Here is a 17,003-nt window from a genome sequence, read left to right as displayed (position 1 = left end):
GTTGTCCTTGTGGATTGTCAAACTTTGTTTTGGAAGTTTTTCTATAAATCCTTCCGTTTATCTTGGGTCCAACTATCGCAGACTTCGTCTTCAAAAAGAAAAAGAAATCTACTACAAATTTTAGTTTATTCTGAAAACTGTATTTTTACTCAAAGGAGGAAGACGGAGTCGACCTCTGACCGCAGGTATGAGGACAAGTGTTCTCTACTACTGGAGTTGTAAAACCCCATTAGGGTTGAAAATTCATTTTAGAATAAACAAGGGAAACTCACATGATCTACCCCTGGTCGGAAACTTTAGCCAAACCTTTTCCAACAAGATAAAAATGGAAGGGAAGAGGTGAAAATAGCAAAGAGGAGTATTCCTATTTTAAAGGAAGCTAAAAGGACAATAATTACATCCATCTGCAGCCTTTGGCCATGAGCCCTCGGACCCATGAGAGTTATGGTGGCTATGATTCGGGGGGACATTTTCTTTTCCACCCCTTGCCAAGGTGGGACAGGTCACTTGATCAGGACATGGCTGTGAGGCCATTTTCACTAAATTCAAAATTTAATACAAAAAAGTTATCTACAGCAGCCAACCGACAACTAAACTCTAACTACATATCTGTCTAGGGGGCATATACAATTCATTTACAGATATCCTTTCAACCATTAATCAGATATAAATAGACTTGAAGCACCAGCTCTCAGACCATTCACAAATCTGGGAATTACTGTACACGGTTTAGGAACTTGTGGATTCATGTGCCTCCAAGGACATACTTTGGCAGCGTCTTTTCTTCAAATTCACCTGAAAATAAGGGCATTATAATCAGCAGTGCCATTTGGGGAACATAACAATGACCATTGAAAAGATTAAGGGGAGATATATAACATGAATGTCAATGTGGATGACAGACTGCACAAAGCTTTGTGATTCGAGCAATACAAGTAGTAGTTTCTTTTTCATAATTCCGTTATGATGTTCATCATTCACTGCTTTTCATTCAGTTCAATTCTTATGACATAGTACCAAGCAAATGATCATGTGCTTGATGTCTCATATATGATACATTGCTTCTTATTTTTGAAGCTTACCAGTAAATTAGAACCCTGACCCCAACTGATAGAGAATAGAGATGATATCGAAACAAATAACACTTCTGTTCAGATCTACATGTGCACTAACCAAGAAGATCCCAAAAATATTCGTCATACTTCAACAACATAGCCCATTTGTGTGTGCGTGTGTGTGTGTGTAACGTATATCAAACCTGATCCTAAGCATAAGGGCTTGAAGTGAATGAACATGTAATATAATATGACCACAGTACAAAACTAATCACATATAGAACAAAAGTATCATCAATTAGTCTTTTACTGCTTGCCACATACTACAAATAACTGTTATATCACCATTTTAAAGGCAGAAGGCATGGAGGAATTGACAAAAACATGTGATAGAGAACTCATGGAAATGTAAAAGATACAATTTGGGAACGCTATGACTCACCTTAGAAGATAAAGGGGGTAAGGAAGCCTGTCGCACAGGATCTCTGAGCTGTTGAATATTGCAAAGCTGATTCCTGGTCTCCTCCCAAAGTTTTAATGGGACCTTTTGCCTTTCCCAATGCTCCGAAGAGGAAGTTAACTTCTCTTTTCTCTCTTCTAGCATTTTTAGCCTTTCTATTAGCAATTCAACCTCAGTGTCAATCTTCAACCTTTCACTATTTACTACAGACAAAGAATTCTTTGTTGAGTCAATAATCAAGGGTTTGCATCGTGAATTATCAAAGTTTGGTAACTCACAACATGTGTCCAATGAACTTGCAGTGATTTTAGGTTCAGTATCTACCCGGCTTGTGCTTGGACAATCTCGTAATAACTCACTCCTCCAAACCCCAGAAGCTCCAAATGTAGGAGAAAAATCTTGGGATTCATCCAAAGCACCATAAGTGGATGATCTACTTTCTTCTTTCCAAAGTTCAGTTTTACCTTCAATGACATGAACATCATGAACAGCTGGCTCTGCATCAAGCATTGAATTATGCAAATTGCTCTTAGGATCCCAATCTTGCTGCAGCTCCTCTTCTCCATCACAATAAAAGCTTTTCTCAATACCAATATTAGTTTGGGATGCTTCAGTAGTCATTCCTTGGCACATAGCATTACTACCTGTGCGTAGTTTTTCTTCCCCTGTTGAAAGGACACACTTATCAAGCAAATCATGTTCATTAGAATGGATTTGCTTTTCAACAAACGAAGCCTCACTCTGAGAAGTACTATCTGCAATATTTCCCATTCTCGTACTGTTAGATCTAGTATCATCAGTCTGCTGCAGCATCAGTAGTGGATCTGCATTTGAACGCGAAGGTGAAGGCCTTTGTCCCAATTCACACAACATATCACTTAAATCACCATCTGACCGTTCATTTCCTGAATAGCTCATCTGCCTATATGCTTCAACTTCCTTCTCCAAAAAATGGTTCTCCATCTCCCTCCTAAGAAGGATTTCTTTCAGAATATCCATCTCCTCTTCATCATAAACAAATTTTTCTTCCATCATCCTTTGGTACTGTCTCACTTCCATTTCTATTGATGCTTTATCCTTTTGTAGACGACATATCATGGCCATCGCTTCATCAGCAGCAGTTGCAGAAGCAGCTCGCTCTTTCTCCAGCTCTAGATAAAGAGCAGCACAAGAAACTTTCTCTTTTTCGAGCTCTTCCTGCAACATTCTGAGTGTATCAGTTTCATTTCCAACAATGGGAGCCTTTTCTTGAGCCCAACTCATGTCCACACCATTGCTCTCACCAACTAATCCACTCAACTTAGAACTTTGACATATTCTTTCACCCATATCATCTCCAGTTGGTGCTTTCACATCATCTAAAATGAAAGGACCAAACAAGTGAGCAAGCACCATTCCAAAATAGTACACACAGAATTTCATATGCAACCAATTCCAGTTTTAAAATATTTCCCAATTTTCTTCTTTGATAAAAGAGAATTACCAGAATTGCAATAAATTTTTTATTACATCATAATAGATAGTATGAATCCACACTTAAAATAAAGGTTAGTCTCTGTCAAAAAACATGAATTAATGCAAACAACTAAAAAAGTTTAGATCCTCCTCACTCACCCTGAAGGCCATCTTCTCTTCCATTTATGGGAAATGAGCTTTCACCAGATGTATCTCTCATATCTCTGTCATCACAAGGAAAGGGGAATATACGAGCAACTGACCTTGAACTATCATTTGGCAAGAAAGAAGGAAGCTTTCCATATTCAGGAGCAGCCCTCCTAGAGCGCCGGATTCCAGACCTTTTCTTTAGAATCATAACCCTCTTCCCCTTAGCATCATACCCACTTTCCCTATCAACCAGATTTTGCAATCTTGGACTTGAAAACGGACTAGAAGATGCTTCACCTTCCAATTCAATAGCTCTATTCTCACAAATCAAACCTCTAATCAATTTCGTATTCAAGTTGCATCTTTGATCCTCAAACCAGCCAAAAGGGAACCTGCTCTTCACCAACTTCTGAACAGCGTGGATCTTCGTAACAGGCCAAATAAGCAACTTATGCAAGCAAAGATCACGATTTCTATAACCCAATAACCCATTACAAGGACAAGGCAAATACAACCAAAAAATCTTCAAAAACTTCGATGCAAAAAACACAAAAGCAGAAACACATAGCAGGAGATAAGCCAGGCCAAGGTCGAGAAATGCTCCTAGAAGACCACCTAAGGTCCATGGTTGAACTTCATGGCAAGCCATCCTTCCTTAAAGAGATCAAAATCCTAGGACTCTACAGAATTGTGGAAGCAACTGAGAGCCATAAGCACTTTTGATGATTTGGATGCAAAGGTGGAGCCAAACAAAAGCAACCCAGTTGGAGAATATGAAAAGGGAAAGCTATAAACTATGCTTCTAATTGAAAACAGTGCATGATATGATTACACAACCTTTGAGGGAAAAAAATAATCCAAGATTCTCTAGCAATCGTGAGCTGATAATCATGTCCTTATTCAAGTACTTAATGACTCCAACTAGAAACAAGTCAATGAAGCATACAACAAGGCTTAGTCATTAAGGAAGTTGAGTGAAACATAAGTAAAAGCATTAACTTTTACAGAGGAATACATGGGGAAAAAAGAAGAAGAGAGAATTACAGTGACTTCGAGAGCTGGAATGGAAAACCCATCAAGGAGTTTTGGAAAGATCGTAGTGGATCAGCCGCAATGGGGGGTCTACTGCAAGGTCGGAGCAACTTCGTGGTCGGAAAGAGACGGCTTTGAATTGGGAAAGAAAGAAGCTGACTCTGGCTTTTATACGACGGCGTCATCTCTTAAGTGAAAGACAACTAATTTTTGCTATGCGTCAATAATCGCACGTGCGTTCGCAACTGTATAACACGTGCTGCCAGCCAAATGTCTCGCTTAGGTGGCACGCCGTACTAGCCACATGCTACGTCGTATCCTGAAAAAACTACTACGACTTCTTTTTTGTTGTCGCCTGTAGTAGCTCTTGTTTGTATCTACTATGTATCACTTACATCACACTACTTTAATATGATGCAGAATGAACGGGTTTAGGTTGTTTATTATTTGACATAAATTTATGTATGAGACACCCACTAATATAAATAATACATATAACAATTAATTAGATGATTTAGATCAACCATAAATTGAACGTCAGCCAACCATCTAGAATCACATGGATATCATGAATGATCCCAACTATTAAATTATAGTGATAATCTTATAATTGGAATATGATGTATTGGTGTTGGCCATGACAATGAGTATGTACACAAAATTCAAACAATGAAGGGCTTTATATTGGTAAAAAAAAAAAAAAAAAAAAAGAGGCTTTACATGGTAATAAAAAAAGGGCTTTCTACAAAGTACAAACAACCTTTTAGAAAATAAATATAAAATATATTGCCCTAGTCCATACTTCACCGTCAGAAGTAAAGGTTTAAAGTCTTTTTTAGTGGTTAAGACTCAAGTGCGTAAACCTTCAGAGGTTTTTTAAAGAGTAATTATTTTTAGGTTTTTTTATGTTTTATCAACTTGAACTTTAATATCGATCTTACTTCATTATCTAAAAAATAAAATTGTGTTAATTTACAATTTGAATTAAAAATTTGTTACAATATATCACATTTAGTTTATTTCGTCTAAACTTAGGATGTTATTGGTCTTGTCAGATTTCTATTGTAAAAAAAAATTATTTAAAAAAACAGCTTTTTAACACTTTAACTGTTTTCTAATAAGAGAAAATTGATTTGAAAAAATCAAAATACATTTATTTTTAATAGAAGTTTAGATAAAATGAGTTCGATGTGGTATATTGCAATAAATATTTAATTCATGTGATAAATTGGCATAATATATTTTTAAGACGGTAAAGTGAGATAAGCTCAAAGTTCAAGTGAGTAAAATATAATAAAATTTTTTTTTTATATTTTGTTTTAGATTTTTTTTTTTTTTAATCTGGAAGAATGAGATTAGAGCTTAACACAATGGTTAGTGAAAATCTATTTAATATTTGGACAATACCATTAGATCTAATAGTTAGTTGATATCTAAATTTGGAAGTGTTTTTTTTTGGCCATGAAAATTTCGAAGTTTGAATATAATCTTTTCAATATGATTAATAAAAATAAAAATAAAACCCCACGACCAAAAAATCTGATTAAGAAAAAAAAGGGGTCCTTTTCTCCTCGAGTATCTTTTTCTTTGGTCAAAACTCCTCGAGTATCTCACTCTTCCTATGTAGCATATCCCTCTGGACCATCTCTAGTCCCTCACAAACCACTCACATCCAAGCACATGGAACCGGAAGCCGCCAATCTCTCTGGTGCACAACTACATCCTTGCCCACTTAGTGTCATCACCAGCTGAGCCCCTTCACTGGCTCTGACATTGGTCCCAGAGCTCCAAGTCCACAACGCAAATGTCTCCAATGGCCGTTTTAGTACACGGGTCCCCGCTACACCCACCCACACGGGCACCCAAATCATCAAATCCACAACTTGTTAGGCGTTCGAGCTGTTTCAGAGTCAGGCAACACAGATTGCTGACCAACGGGAGTGAATGTATGCTAGTTTTCCAAATCAGACCCCAAACGTTCAGGTGAGTTTATTTGGTGATTCTCTGTTTATTTTGATGCTTGGTTGCTGAGAAACAGTGAGGGAAAGAAGTGGGAAACTGTGAATGTCATAAAACATGCTGAAATGGACCAAATGGTGTTGAAACTGAAAACCCAATTCATGAATAAGCCCATATTTACAAGCTGTTCACTGATCACTGTACATTGTGTCCTCATAATTTAACTTATGAAGTTCAAGATAGCTCTGCATTGCATGCTCATAAGTCATATAATCTATGAAGTTCAAGATATTCAAATTTGATGGTATTCGTTGATTGAAGTTTCAATCTTTCCTCGGCTTCTTCAGTGTTAATTTGATTACTGTACTAACAGGATTCGAAGCTTCCCGCAGGAGGATGAAGAAAATTACGAGACTGCAATGTCTAAAGACAATCTGGATGGGCAAGGAATTGCTGATGAGCTGCTTGCAAGTGGTAAAGTTACACAAACTGGTACAGAAAGTTCATTTCTGGCTAAAATAGCAATTGCACTGGGCATAGCTGCAACAATCACACTAATATCTGTGGTCATCAAGGCTCCCACTATTGGGTCGTCGAGTGGATTTCAGTTTTTGGCAGAGAGTTCTTCCTCTTCAGCAATGGCTGCAGCCCCTGTTAGTTTCACTTTCAAAGCTTTTGGGTACAGAATTGTTCTTCCAGAATATGCACCAGGGTAATGCCTAGTTTTGCTTTGCTTAATAGAAAATAGCGGTTTTGTTTTATACTTTCCTGATGGAAAATGTTTAACATTTTTTGTTATAATTAATTGAAATAGATTGCTATTTTGTTTCTATTCTAATTTAAAGAGCAGTGGCAGATAGAATATTACCTTGCCAGTTCCCTCTGCTTCACAGTGCATGTTGTGATTCTTGATGTGTTGGGGCAAAATAGAAAGATGAACTTAGAGATTAAAAGATAGGACTACCAAGTCAAGTTTGCTTTCCCTCCCCGAGTATTAAAACTCTTTATGTGTTTTTTTAACAGATTATATAAGTTTTGAATCATGTATGGATATACTGCGTTGCAGATGGATCTACTTTTGGTTGCTTATGGCTGCAGGGTGTGGACTTTTCATTAGTGAAGAGGCTCTAAACATTTGGGTCTGTCCTCTGTTCTGGTATTTCTGTTTCACAAGCTCAAATATAAACCTTGTTGAATTTAGTACTGTTTTGATTTTCATGATTTCATTGTTAGTTTGAACTTGTGAGTAATCATTAGCAAACAATTCAGGTTGGCATATCTTTGGCTCGGACACTGTCTTTGGATGGGACATGGCAGTCGCTTGCTGAATCTTTCTCGAGAAATGCTCCATACATTATATCCACAACTCTGTGGGTGTATTGGTAATTGGCACACCATTTTAATCTCTAGTGCTGTACATGCCATGATTTCCCTTATTTTTGAAAAGAAAATTAATTAGGGTTAATGGAGCTTCTATATAAGGTTGAGCAGACCTCTTTAGCAATTACTGGCTTATACGCAGTCTGTCTATTGCTACACCTTGTAATATTGGAATGTAAATATTACATGATGTTTTTTTTTTATTTCAGGGGAGTATGCATTAGTGATCTAATACCATTTTATTTTGGGAAGCTTTTTAGACAATCGAGGGCATCTGATGATGTTTTTTCAAAGGTTATTCCTACCTCTAGCTTTTGTGTTCTTATACATATTTACGACAAAACCCATACATGAATAATACATATATTTTGAGTGTTCATTCTCATGCTGTACATTCCTGTTTCCTGCAATTGTTATGCACCACTTTGTCTGTTGTTTTAATGAGTTTTGTCCTGTTGATGGGTGCAGTTTGGGATTGGCAAAGAGAAAGCTTTAAGCATAACCCTTGCAGTGCAAAAATATGGCAATCTCATTGGTTTTGGTGATGTCTACAAGCTTCGTTATTTTATTTTCATGTTATTCTATTTTCTGTTTACCTATGTAGCATTATTGAGTAATCCATTCTTGCTTGAATTATGCTACTATGTAGTAACGTTTCCATGCATTTTGATTTGCAGTAGAACGATTTTCCCTTGGAGTGAGAAATCCAACAGCTTTTCTGGCAGGGACCTTGGTTAGTTATCATGCATACATGCATACATAAACATCCTGTGTTGTTATGTTAAACCTCCATTATAGCTATTATGAAATCTTGTTTTTGAGCATACATGTATGCATGCCATCTAGTCTAATAATTGTGATATGTAAGCATTGGGTGGTGGGTGTTTGAGTTTTAAAACTTCTATTTAGTTTTCTTTAGTTGCTATACAGTATGTTCCTGAAAGGCTGTTTATTCATTTGCTTGAGTTTCTGCATTTAAATAATACTTCCTGATGACATGCTCAAATAAGAGGGCATTTAAATAAAGTTTTCTTGATCAATCGCTTGATGGTTATAAATGGGGAGAGATTAAATTTTGGGAATCATTGATGCGATTAGTGTTTACTGCCTATGAACAATAATATCGTTTGATGTCAAACTATTACATTATGTTTGGCCCAGATTGTACCTGGAGTACAAAGTTCATTCTGAATAATTATAATTACGTACAGAGAAAAGTTCAAAAGCGATAATAAATATCCATCCTGTAACTTGGCAAGCATTATATTGATTATAGTGATATGCACACATTTTATTCAAATATAATTCTTCGTATCTGTTGATTGATTGACCGTCTTAGGAATTACATGGTTTTCTACGAGTGCAGGGTATATCTCCAGAGTGTTTCTTTGCGGGAGTTTGTTGTGGTGGCTTGATCACCCTTCCCCTCCAGGTCAGTCTGCTCTGTTAGAGATTATGTATGCACTTAAATTTGTACTTAACTAGGGAGAAGACATACCATTTGCACCAGCTAGGATGCATTTAATTACTCAACTTGCAATACTTACGGAAACGAGTGAAAAGATGTTGGAAAGACTTGCAAGATCGACATAGTTTTGAGATTCTGTATTTGGGGCTATTTTATTCTTTAATCTGGATTTTCATTTTCATGGCAATGGCTAAAGTTGGTTGTACAGAGAGAAGAAATTGATAACCAACTAGTTACATTTGTTTTCTGACCTCAGTTAGCAATAGGATTCTTCTTGAGGGAGCGCCCTGTCTTTGCCCTTGCTACTGTTGCAACAGTTGTGGTATGTATGCAAAACTCTGTATATATGAAGTTTTCACTTTTGCAAGTACATGATTCTGACTTGAAATTATCCAGGGAATTTGGACCGTTTTCCCTTATGCTGTGGCTGCATCAACAGCATTATTCCTTTATCTGCGACGCCGTTACTCTACCTAGTCAGAATGGGTTCCTAGAAATAGAGGACAGAAGCTATCATATTTGTACATACAGAGAAATTACTGTGATTTATTTTTGGAGAAAGATCCAATACAAAATGTTGATATTTGACACAATGATAGATATAATCATCCTATTAGACATTATTCAGAATCCAGGTTTTCACTTTACCATGAAAAAGTATTCCCACCTGAAGATTCCCACATCTTGCAAGCCATTCACATTAGTGTTTCACTTTATTTTTGTCCCTACTGTTTGTGTTTGAAATGGAACCAAATATAAAATTCAATTGCTTCAATTAACATAAGAAATACAATTGCATTATAAACACAAATTCATTATGGGGTATGATAATACAATAATAATTACTATTTTTTCCTACAAAATAGAGAAGTGCTCTTTATGAAATATAATTTAACCTCATATCTCCCCTTACATGCTCCATAGAAGAGACCTCCAAAAGTTGTGAGATAAATATAACTATAGAACTACACCAACCCAAATGGTATCGACCAGAATTTGAGTTCACATGTCACGAGATGCTAGGTATGATAGTTGAATATTGAAGGCTTCTTTCAGCTCGGCCAACACCTCTGCTATGGTTGGCCTCTGTGATGCATCTCTCTCTACAGACCTTACAGCAACTAAGGCTGCCTTTCTCATACTTTGGACATCAAATGTTCCCTGTAGGCTCTCATCCACTATCTCATATGCACCTGCCTGGAAGTAAGGTTTGGCCTGCAGTTGTCAACCCAAACAAAGAATAATGATATTTTGCCTAAATGAAGAATAATATTGACAGAACCCACAATAAGACTATTTGTATCATATCTACTAACCACATCTCTCGGATATGAGACTCACGTGAACCCATCTATGTAAGTGGGTTTCTCTGTGAGAGATGTGGTTAGCAGGGCGATCGGAAAATGTGGTACATAAAACATTATGGACAGTGAATTATAAGGTAGAACAAAAGACAGATATTTGGTTTACCCATAACACCAAATTAAAAGAGTCAGGAGTTCCAGAGTGACTCAATGGTTCTCTCCCACAAATGAGCTCCAGAAGAACAACTCCAAAGCTATATACATCACTTTTCTCAGTAAGCTGTTGGGTTGAGTAATATCTGCGCAAAGAGTTTAGCATAAATATTCCATCAACAGATGAAGAAAAGAATCCATCAAGAATCAACAATATTATATAATGTTTCAAAGACGTACTCAGGATCAAGATAGCCGGCAGTGCCCTTGACAACAGTGGTCACATGAGTTGCGTCTGCCTGCATTACTTGCTTACAGAGGCCAAAATCACAAACTTTAGCATTCATCTCCATGTCCAAAAGGATGTTACTGCATTTCACATCACGGTGTATGATTCGTGGTTCATTTCCATTGTGTAGATAGTCCAATCCTTCAAAAGAAATGAGACTCATAATTCAGATAGAATTGTTACCACAGAGAGAGAGAGAGAGAAAAAAAAAATGGATCAGAAGCAGAAAAACCAAGCATACCTTTTGCAGCATCAACAGCAATTTTCAGTCGGCGAACCCAGCTCAGTGAAACTTTTTTACTGTTTGGACCTGAAAGTAACATCAGTTATGGAAAGGGAACACCTCTGGAATGCTAAATTGGATTAAAGAATGTAACTTGAAAAACAAGGAATTGAAAATGCATAATGTTTAACACATACCATAAAGGTGGTCAGCCAATGATCCACCAGGAAGATACTCATAAACAAGTATTTGCTGCTTTGATTCATGACAGAATCCTTCCAAGCATACAAGGTTTTGATGGTGAATCCGTGACAAGAGATGCACCTATAACAATCCAAGGTAAGGATAAGTAAGGTAATTCTGCAAGAGAATCATACTTGTCATTGATAAAGGAGTTGAGATGGTGAACCTCATTGATAAAAGAATCAGCCCCAAGTTGGCTTTTATCAAACCTCACTTTCACAGCCACCATTTTTCCATCTGGAAGCTTTCCAAGGTAAACAGAACCAAAACTTCCACGGCCTATGACCTCTTTAAAATTGTTGGTTGCTGCTTTGATTTCTTTGTGAGTAAAAACTTTTGCTGCATTCCAGTTCCTCATATCTGACACCGCCCCTATACAGCAAAAAAATTATGTTCATATAAGACTGAAGTAATGGGACCCCATGTACATAATCCGGATGTTTACGTACATTCCACAGATGTGGTTTCTGTTCTCTTATTCCTCATGTACAAGAATACTAAAAGGGAGACAAATGTCAGCACAGCAAGTAAGGCTCCTCCAGATGCACCAAGTACAAGTGCTATATGACGGTGTCCATTGTGTTTCTTTTTGGTGAAGATAGTAACTTGTGGTGTCTCAATTGAAAGGTTGGATGTTACAACATTGCATGTCATTGTAGAGAAGGAGAGGCACAAATTTCCAGATGCTCTGCACAAAACTAGTGCATCAGCAAGCGGAAACACGACGCACAGACAATGACAATACGAATTCGGAATTCCATACCTGATTTCCAAACTTTCTCTATTCAAAGACTGCGGAAGTGTACCTTGCAGTTTGTTATTTTCCAGATTCCTGATGAATGTAGAGGATATATACTTGAGTGAAACGAATGATCTTATCCAAATAAGGATCAAAAGTTATAAACTATAGGTTATTTTATGTTATTATTACAATGTTTCACTTACAATAGGTGAAGGTCTTCTAACTCTCCCAAGTTGTCTGGAACAATTCCCTGTAAAGTATTATTTTGCAAGTCCCTGCATGTAGAATAAGAAAAAGAAAAAGGACAATGCAATGTTAGTATCAGCTTTTGGGTCCATAGACAGAATCTTACATTCGAGAGTGTAGCAATGTAGAAAATTCAACTTACAGAATTTGAAGGCTAACCAAGTTTTCCAAATCAGTACCAAAGGATCTTAACTGATTGAAACTAAGATTCCTGAAAGTTTCAGTCAAGCAATAATTTGTCATGGTGTCTAAAGAAACAGAAATTGAGGTCATGAATGAAGAGGAATTACAATTTCTCAAGGCGTGTCAAGCTACCCAAGTTCTGTATTTCACCAGCAAGTGATGTGTTATGCAAATCCCTGGTGCATAAAACCACCAACTATTTAAATAAGGCACAGATCTATGAAAATTTAACACCATTATTATTATTACTATTATCATCAAACCAGTGTTAAGCAGTCTCAAGAGTTTACAGTGTTTTAAGATCCAGTAAGTCACCGATGGCTGGACTAATTGACCTCAAATTGATGTCTTGGAGCTCCCTAAAAAAACACATACAGTAAGTCCACATCAGAGATGTTGGAACAATCTCTAGGGAAAATGCAAGGCACCAATTTCCCCATAAGAGACAAAAATGAACAGTCATATATTCTTTATGAACATACAATGAAATTACTATGTTTCCTTCACATCCAATTTGGTCCCATGATACAGGAGAGCAAGGGTCATCTTGCCATCCCAGATCTAAACCAGTAGACTGTTGAATAACCTGAAGAGCTGAAACTGCAATACAATTTAGCAGGACCACAAGTAAAGTAAGGTCAGTTCCAGAAAGTAGAGTGACCTTAATTATCAAGTATGCAAATCAAAAGTGGTACCTGTGGTGGAGGAAGCTTCTGCTGGAATATCAAGAATTTCATACACCTCAATTGCATTGACTTGAGGATAGTAGCTGATGCTCTTAAGTGTGATGTTCAAGCTCTTTATTCCTCTCTGTGTAAAATATAGAGCGCTAACTTCTAAGCTTCTCACAGTATAGTTTGATTGCGCAACATCCCCATTAATCAAGATGTCAAATGAAGGAAACACAGGAAGAATCCCAGCAAAATAGAGGACAATGTAGTAGTCTGCCAAGGTATAAAGAGGAAAGTTATACGCTAACACATCCCTTCGTGCCAAAACTCTTGCGGTTTGAAGAACAGCAGCTGGGAGGTCCTCCTTTAAACCAGGAAAATTGAAGCCAAGTTGAGTCTCAAACCCAGTTGATACATGAAATGGTGCAAAGCTTTGATCAGCATCCCATATACGATCATATGGATCCAAAGGGTACCTGTTTTTACACAAACCAATGACAAAAACTACCACAAACCATCAAAGCAACATACATATAAGGAGGTCAAGAGTTCATACCTCAAGGAACCATTTGTGTAACCACAATCGATTCGATAGCTTTTCCTAAGTGACTTGTTTGGGAAATCTTCCATGCCACTTGTGTAAGCTTCTTGAGGAAGTGGCCTAACTTCAATTGTAGAAATCACAGGACTCCCTCTATCTGGAATAGAATGCAAACAGAACGAGACGGTGTCCTTACCAACTGGCCATACAAACTCTTCTGTCCAAGGATCATTTTTTCTGAGGTTTACAGTACTAACAATGGCCGTCCCGAGAGATACAGAGAATGATGGGGGTTTCCCAAGTCCGTCATAGTTTTTGTATACAAATTGAGCTCTAACAAGGAACAAGGATGACACATTCTTTGCTGGTAGCCTATAACATTTTCGACCTTGGGAAATTGGGAAAAACCGAACCGGGACACTAGATGAGGAGGTACCTTCAATGTAATTAATGGTAGTGGTGTTGCCTATGCTTATGTATGCACTGTCTGGAATCCATGAAATATTAGATGAATCAGTGTAATTGGTAGCTCCACCACAAGTTAAGCTCAAAAAACCTGTCCCACATGCATGAATAAGTAACATATAAGCAAAATGTAGGAATGGGACATATAACCAAAAATTTCAAACTTCAAAGTTAAATTTACTCATAAGAGTGTGATCGAAAAACCAAAAAAAAAGGTGTACCAGTTTGATCGCAGAAAGCAACTACCCAAAAGACACAGAAGAGGAAGAAGCCAACCCAGAAACAATGGAGGTCCATAATTCAGAACCAGGGAGTTACTATCTTCGGAAACCAGAGAAACCAAAAGAAGACTTAACTTTGTGAACCCAACTGGTACTTCATTATAAGAAGGGGGAGAAAGAGCAAATAGCTAGTGGAAAAGGAGGGTGAAGATTTCAAAAGAAGGAAGAGAAAAAGATGTTGGGATTCAAGAAAATGATTGCTTCCTTGGTGGGGTGACAAATTGATGAGCTAGTAATGAATAAAAACGGTACTATATATATATATATATATTGTTTACTTTGAAGATGTAAAAATGGGAAAAAGAATGCTGTGATTGAGAATATACAAGGCACCAATGTGATGATGAAGGCGTGGCGAGGGTGGCAAATAATCGATCATCATGTGCCATGCATAGTGCTAATACTAATATTGTAGTTGGTGTTGAAATTGGAAAAGTAGCTCTTGAACAAGTTAGCCAACTTTCAGTTGAAGATAAAGTTATTAAGAACACCACCCAGATGGTCCCATATATACCAAATACGATCTTCTTTTTAAGTTTGGATATAAGCACAATACCAATATAAAATATGGTAATAAAGAATACATGTAACTGTGTTAATTTAGACCGCTACTACTATAATGCTCTTTTTTATGTTGATATTAAATAATATTAAAAGAATCATATTTATTGACAACATAATAAAAAAGAAAATCTTAAATATTATTCGCAAATACACATGAAGCAAACAAATTACTTTCTTTTCGCGTTTCGCTTTCTCTTATCAATGGGCAATGTGGTTTTGGCATGCATGCATTGGTATAAAATCATACTATAAAATTTTGGTGTTTTTTTGTTTGTTTTGTTTTAGTTTTCATATCTGGGCAGAAAAGGTCTTCCTTTTCTTAGAAAATAGAAACAAGAAACATTGCATTACATAAGTCAAATGCTTGACATGCAAGTTTTGGTACTCTTAATGTGGATTAGTGGAACATGATGCATAGGATGCTTAATGCACCCGCATCAAAGCAAGTGATCTTTTTGGAGCTCTCTTTTCGTGTAGCTTTGCTTCTAATTTGATTTTCATTGTGGGACATAAAGATGAACCAATGGTCCATTAATTACCTTATAGCTCCCATATATGCATTAATAATATATGCATGATATGTATTTATTAATTTATTCTTATATTATTTAATATTTCATTTTGTTCTTTTATCTACTTTTGGGTGTATTGATTCGACAACCTTTTTGTTCCCAAGTTTGATGATCAAGCTAATGTTGTCCTTTAAACTTGTTCACAAGTCATAAGAATCACAAAGAGCTCCAGTTTGAGGAGAAACTTGCTCTAAGAGACAGCCCATATCATATGCATACTACGTCCTGAATGGATGTACAAAATATGAACTTGCATTCTGAACAATGCAATCATAAGCAAATCACTTGCAACTTATATAATCTTATCCAGATCAATGAGTAAGGAGAACCCCGTGTTGTGTAGTATTGAACATCCTACACGGACCAAATGATCAAAAATTGCCATACTAAATTGAGAATGCCAACTAAATTGAGAATGCCAACTAAAATATTATGATCTATGCCAACTAAGCAATTTTAACAACACTAGAAAACCAATTTTGTAAGGAAAAAAACAATCAATGAAGCCTTAATACTGGACCTCAATGGATCAAAACAGTGGTTCTAGATACCATTAGCTACAAATTTTATTTTTAGAATATTCTTTCATGTGGGCAAATGAGAGCACATCGACACAAGCACAATAAAAATAAGTGGGCCTCACCGGGTTGAAGTTTTAAGTACATTAGGCATGGGATATCACGAGCACAACACGGGTCAAGTACAATATGAGCACATATACGAAATGAGTCCAAAGTAGCTAGGCACGGCTCATTGTTAAGTTTTCTCAACTCCAAAAAGACCTTTTAAAGCATAACATAAACAATGCACGAACACGAATGGGTTGCTAATCTTGCTTGTCTTAAGTCTTAATTATTTGGACTGACATAAGCGTCATAGATTAAATTTACCATGTGATATTTGTGATGAAACTACTCTTGTAAAAATAATTTAAGATTAGAGGATTACACCAGGATGTAAAACTTTAATAACGAAAACCATTTTCCAATTCTTCTCAAAACCAACATAGTTTATTATGTGGTTTATACTTTATATAGTTTCCAATAAGTCGGGCAAATTGAGACCATTGATGGGACTTAGGAGGAAAAACAGCCCACAACAACAAGACACTCATTGAAGCACAACTTTGTTTTTTTGCTCTAACCTGAAAACGATGTCATTTTGGATATAAAGCATAGTACCAAATGCATTACTATTAATAGAGAGGCCCACTGGCTCTGTGAAAATTACATGCTTTACTATTACTATATGGGGTGCGGCTCTATTGCGGATTAAAAATATTAAGCATGGATGCGGACTCTATTTGTGGTCCGTTGGATGCAATAGATGGCTAGGATTAAAAAATAAAACAGCAACTCATCTTCTTGAAACAACCCATGTGTAACCCATATGGATCAGAAAAAGAACCCAAGCGACAACGACAAACGATGAACAATGAACGACGAACTAGAGAAGAACGCATGATTCGAGGGAGGAGCTAAACGATTTTAGAGAGGATCTAGTTGAACGATTTAAGAATCAACCAGGTTATCTCTCTCTCTCCCTCTCCCTCTTCGTCTCTCTTTGT

General features: G+C 36.8%; 3 protein-coding genes across 6 annotated transcripts; 1 reads left to right on the top strand and 2 right to left on the bottom strand.

The window, feature by feature from the left end:
• Nucleotides 1-346: 346 nt before the first annotated feature.
• LOC147276073 (uncharacterized) lies at nt 347-4,271 on the bottom strand. Of its 3 annotated transcripts, XM_086254122.1 has the most exons (4): nt 3,130-4,271; nt 1,794-2,873; nt 1,498-1,718; nt 347-795 (listed from the first exon to the last, which is right to left on the bottom strand). In XM_086254122.1, exons 1-4 carry the CDS (start codon nt 3,767-3,769, stop codon nt 730-732), a joined length of 2,007 nt encoding a protein of 668 aa, XP_086110248.1. In that variant the 5' UTR covers nt 3,770-4,271; the 3' UTR covers nt 347-729. The 3 variants fall into 3 exon arrangements, with proteins under 3 accessions (XP_086110248.1, XP_086110247.1, XP_086110249.1); XM_086254121.1 differs by having other exon boundaries at nt 1,498-2,873; XM_086254123.1 differs by lacking the exon at nt 347-795 and having other exon boundaries at nt 1,590-1,718; nt 1,840-2,873.
• Nucleotides 4,272-5,769: 1,498 nt separating this feature from the next.
• LOC147276072 (uncharacterized) lies at nt 5,770-9,626 on the top strand. 2 transcript variants are annotated; one of them, XM_086254272.1, is made up of 10 exons: nt 5,770-6,135; nt 6,485-6,823; nt 7,178-7,250; nt 7,381-7,493; nt 7,701-7,785; nt 7,960-8,032; nt 8,169-8,224; nt 8,858-8,923; nt 9,216-9,281; nt 9,356-9,626. In XM_086254272.1, exons 1-10 carry the CDS (start codon nt 5,957-5,959, stop codon nt 9,434-9,436), a joined length of 1,131 nt encoding a protein of 376 aa, XP_086110398.1. In that variant the 5' UTR covers nt 5,770-5,956; the 3' UTR covers nt 9,437-9,626. The 2 variants fall into 2 exon arrangements, with proteins under 2 accessions (XP_086110398.1, XP_086110399.1); XM_086254273.1 differs by having other exon boundaries at nt 5,965-6,135; nt 6,504-6,823.
• A 186-nt stretch (nt 9,627-9,812) lies between these two features.
• LOC147276071 (Leucine-rich repeat protein kinase family protein) lies at nt 9,813-14,351 on the bottom strand. The gene is made up of 16 exons (XM_086254708.1): nt 14,241-14,351; nt 13,570-14,110; nt 13,038-13,489; nt 12,825-12,942; nt 12,633-12,701; nt 12,450-12,518; nt 12,302-12,370; nt 12,117-12,188; nt 11,935-12,003; nt 11,621-11,859; nt 11,338-11,543; nt 11,126-11,252; nt 10,947-11,015; nt 10,657-10,846; nt 10,430-10,562; nt 9,813-10,174 (listed from the first exon to the last, which is right to left on the bottom strand). Exons 1-16 carry the CDS (start codon nt 14,314-14,316, stop codon nt 9,962-9,964), a joined length of 2,712 nt encoding a protein of 903 aa, XP_086110834.1. The 5' UTR covers nt 14,317-14,351; the 3' UTR covers nt 9,813-9,961.
• Between the last annotated feature and the right edge of the window lie 2,652 nt (nt 14,352-17,003).

The sequence above is a fragment of the Dryas octopetala genome, chromosome 8 (assembly GCF_963921425.1).
Source record: "Dryas octopetala chromosome 8, drDryOcto1.1, whole genome shotgun sequence".
Classification (NCBI taxonomy): domain Eukaryota; kingdom Viridiplantae; phylum Streptophyta; class Magnoliopsida; order Rosales; family Rosaceae; genus Dryas; species Dryas octopetala.
Note: the sequence above shows the minus strand (reverse complement) of the source record. Positions and strands in the feature narration are given on the sequence as shown.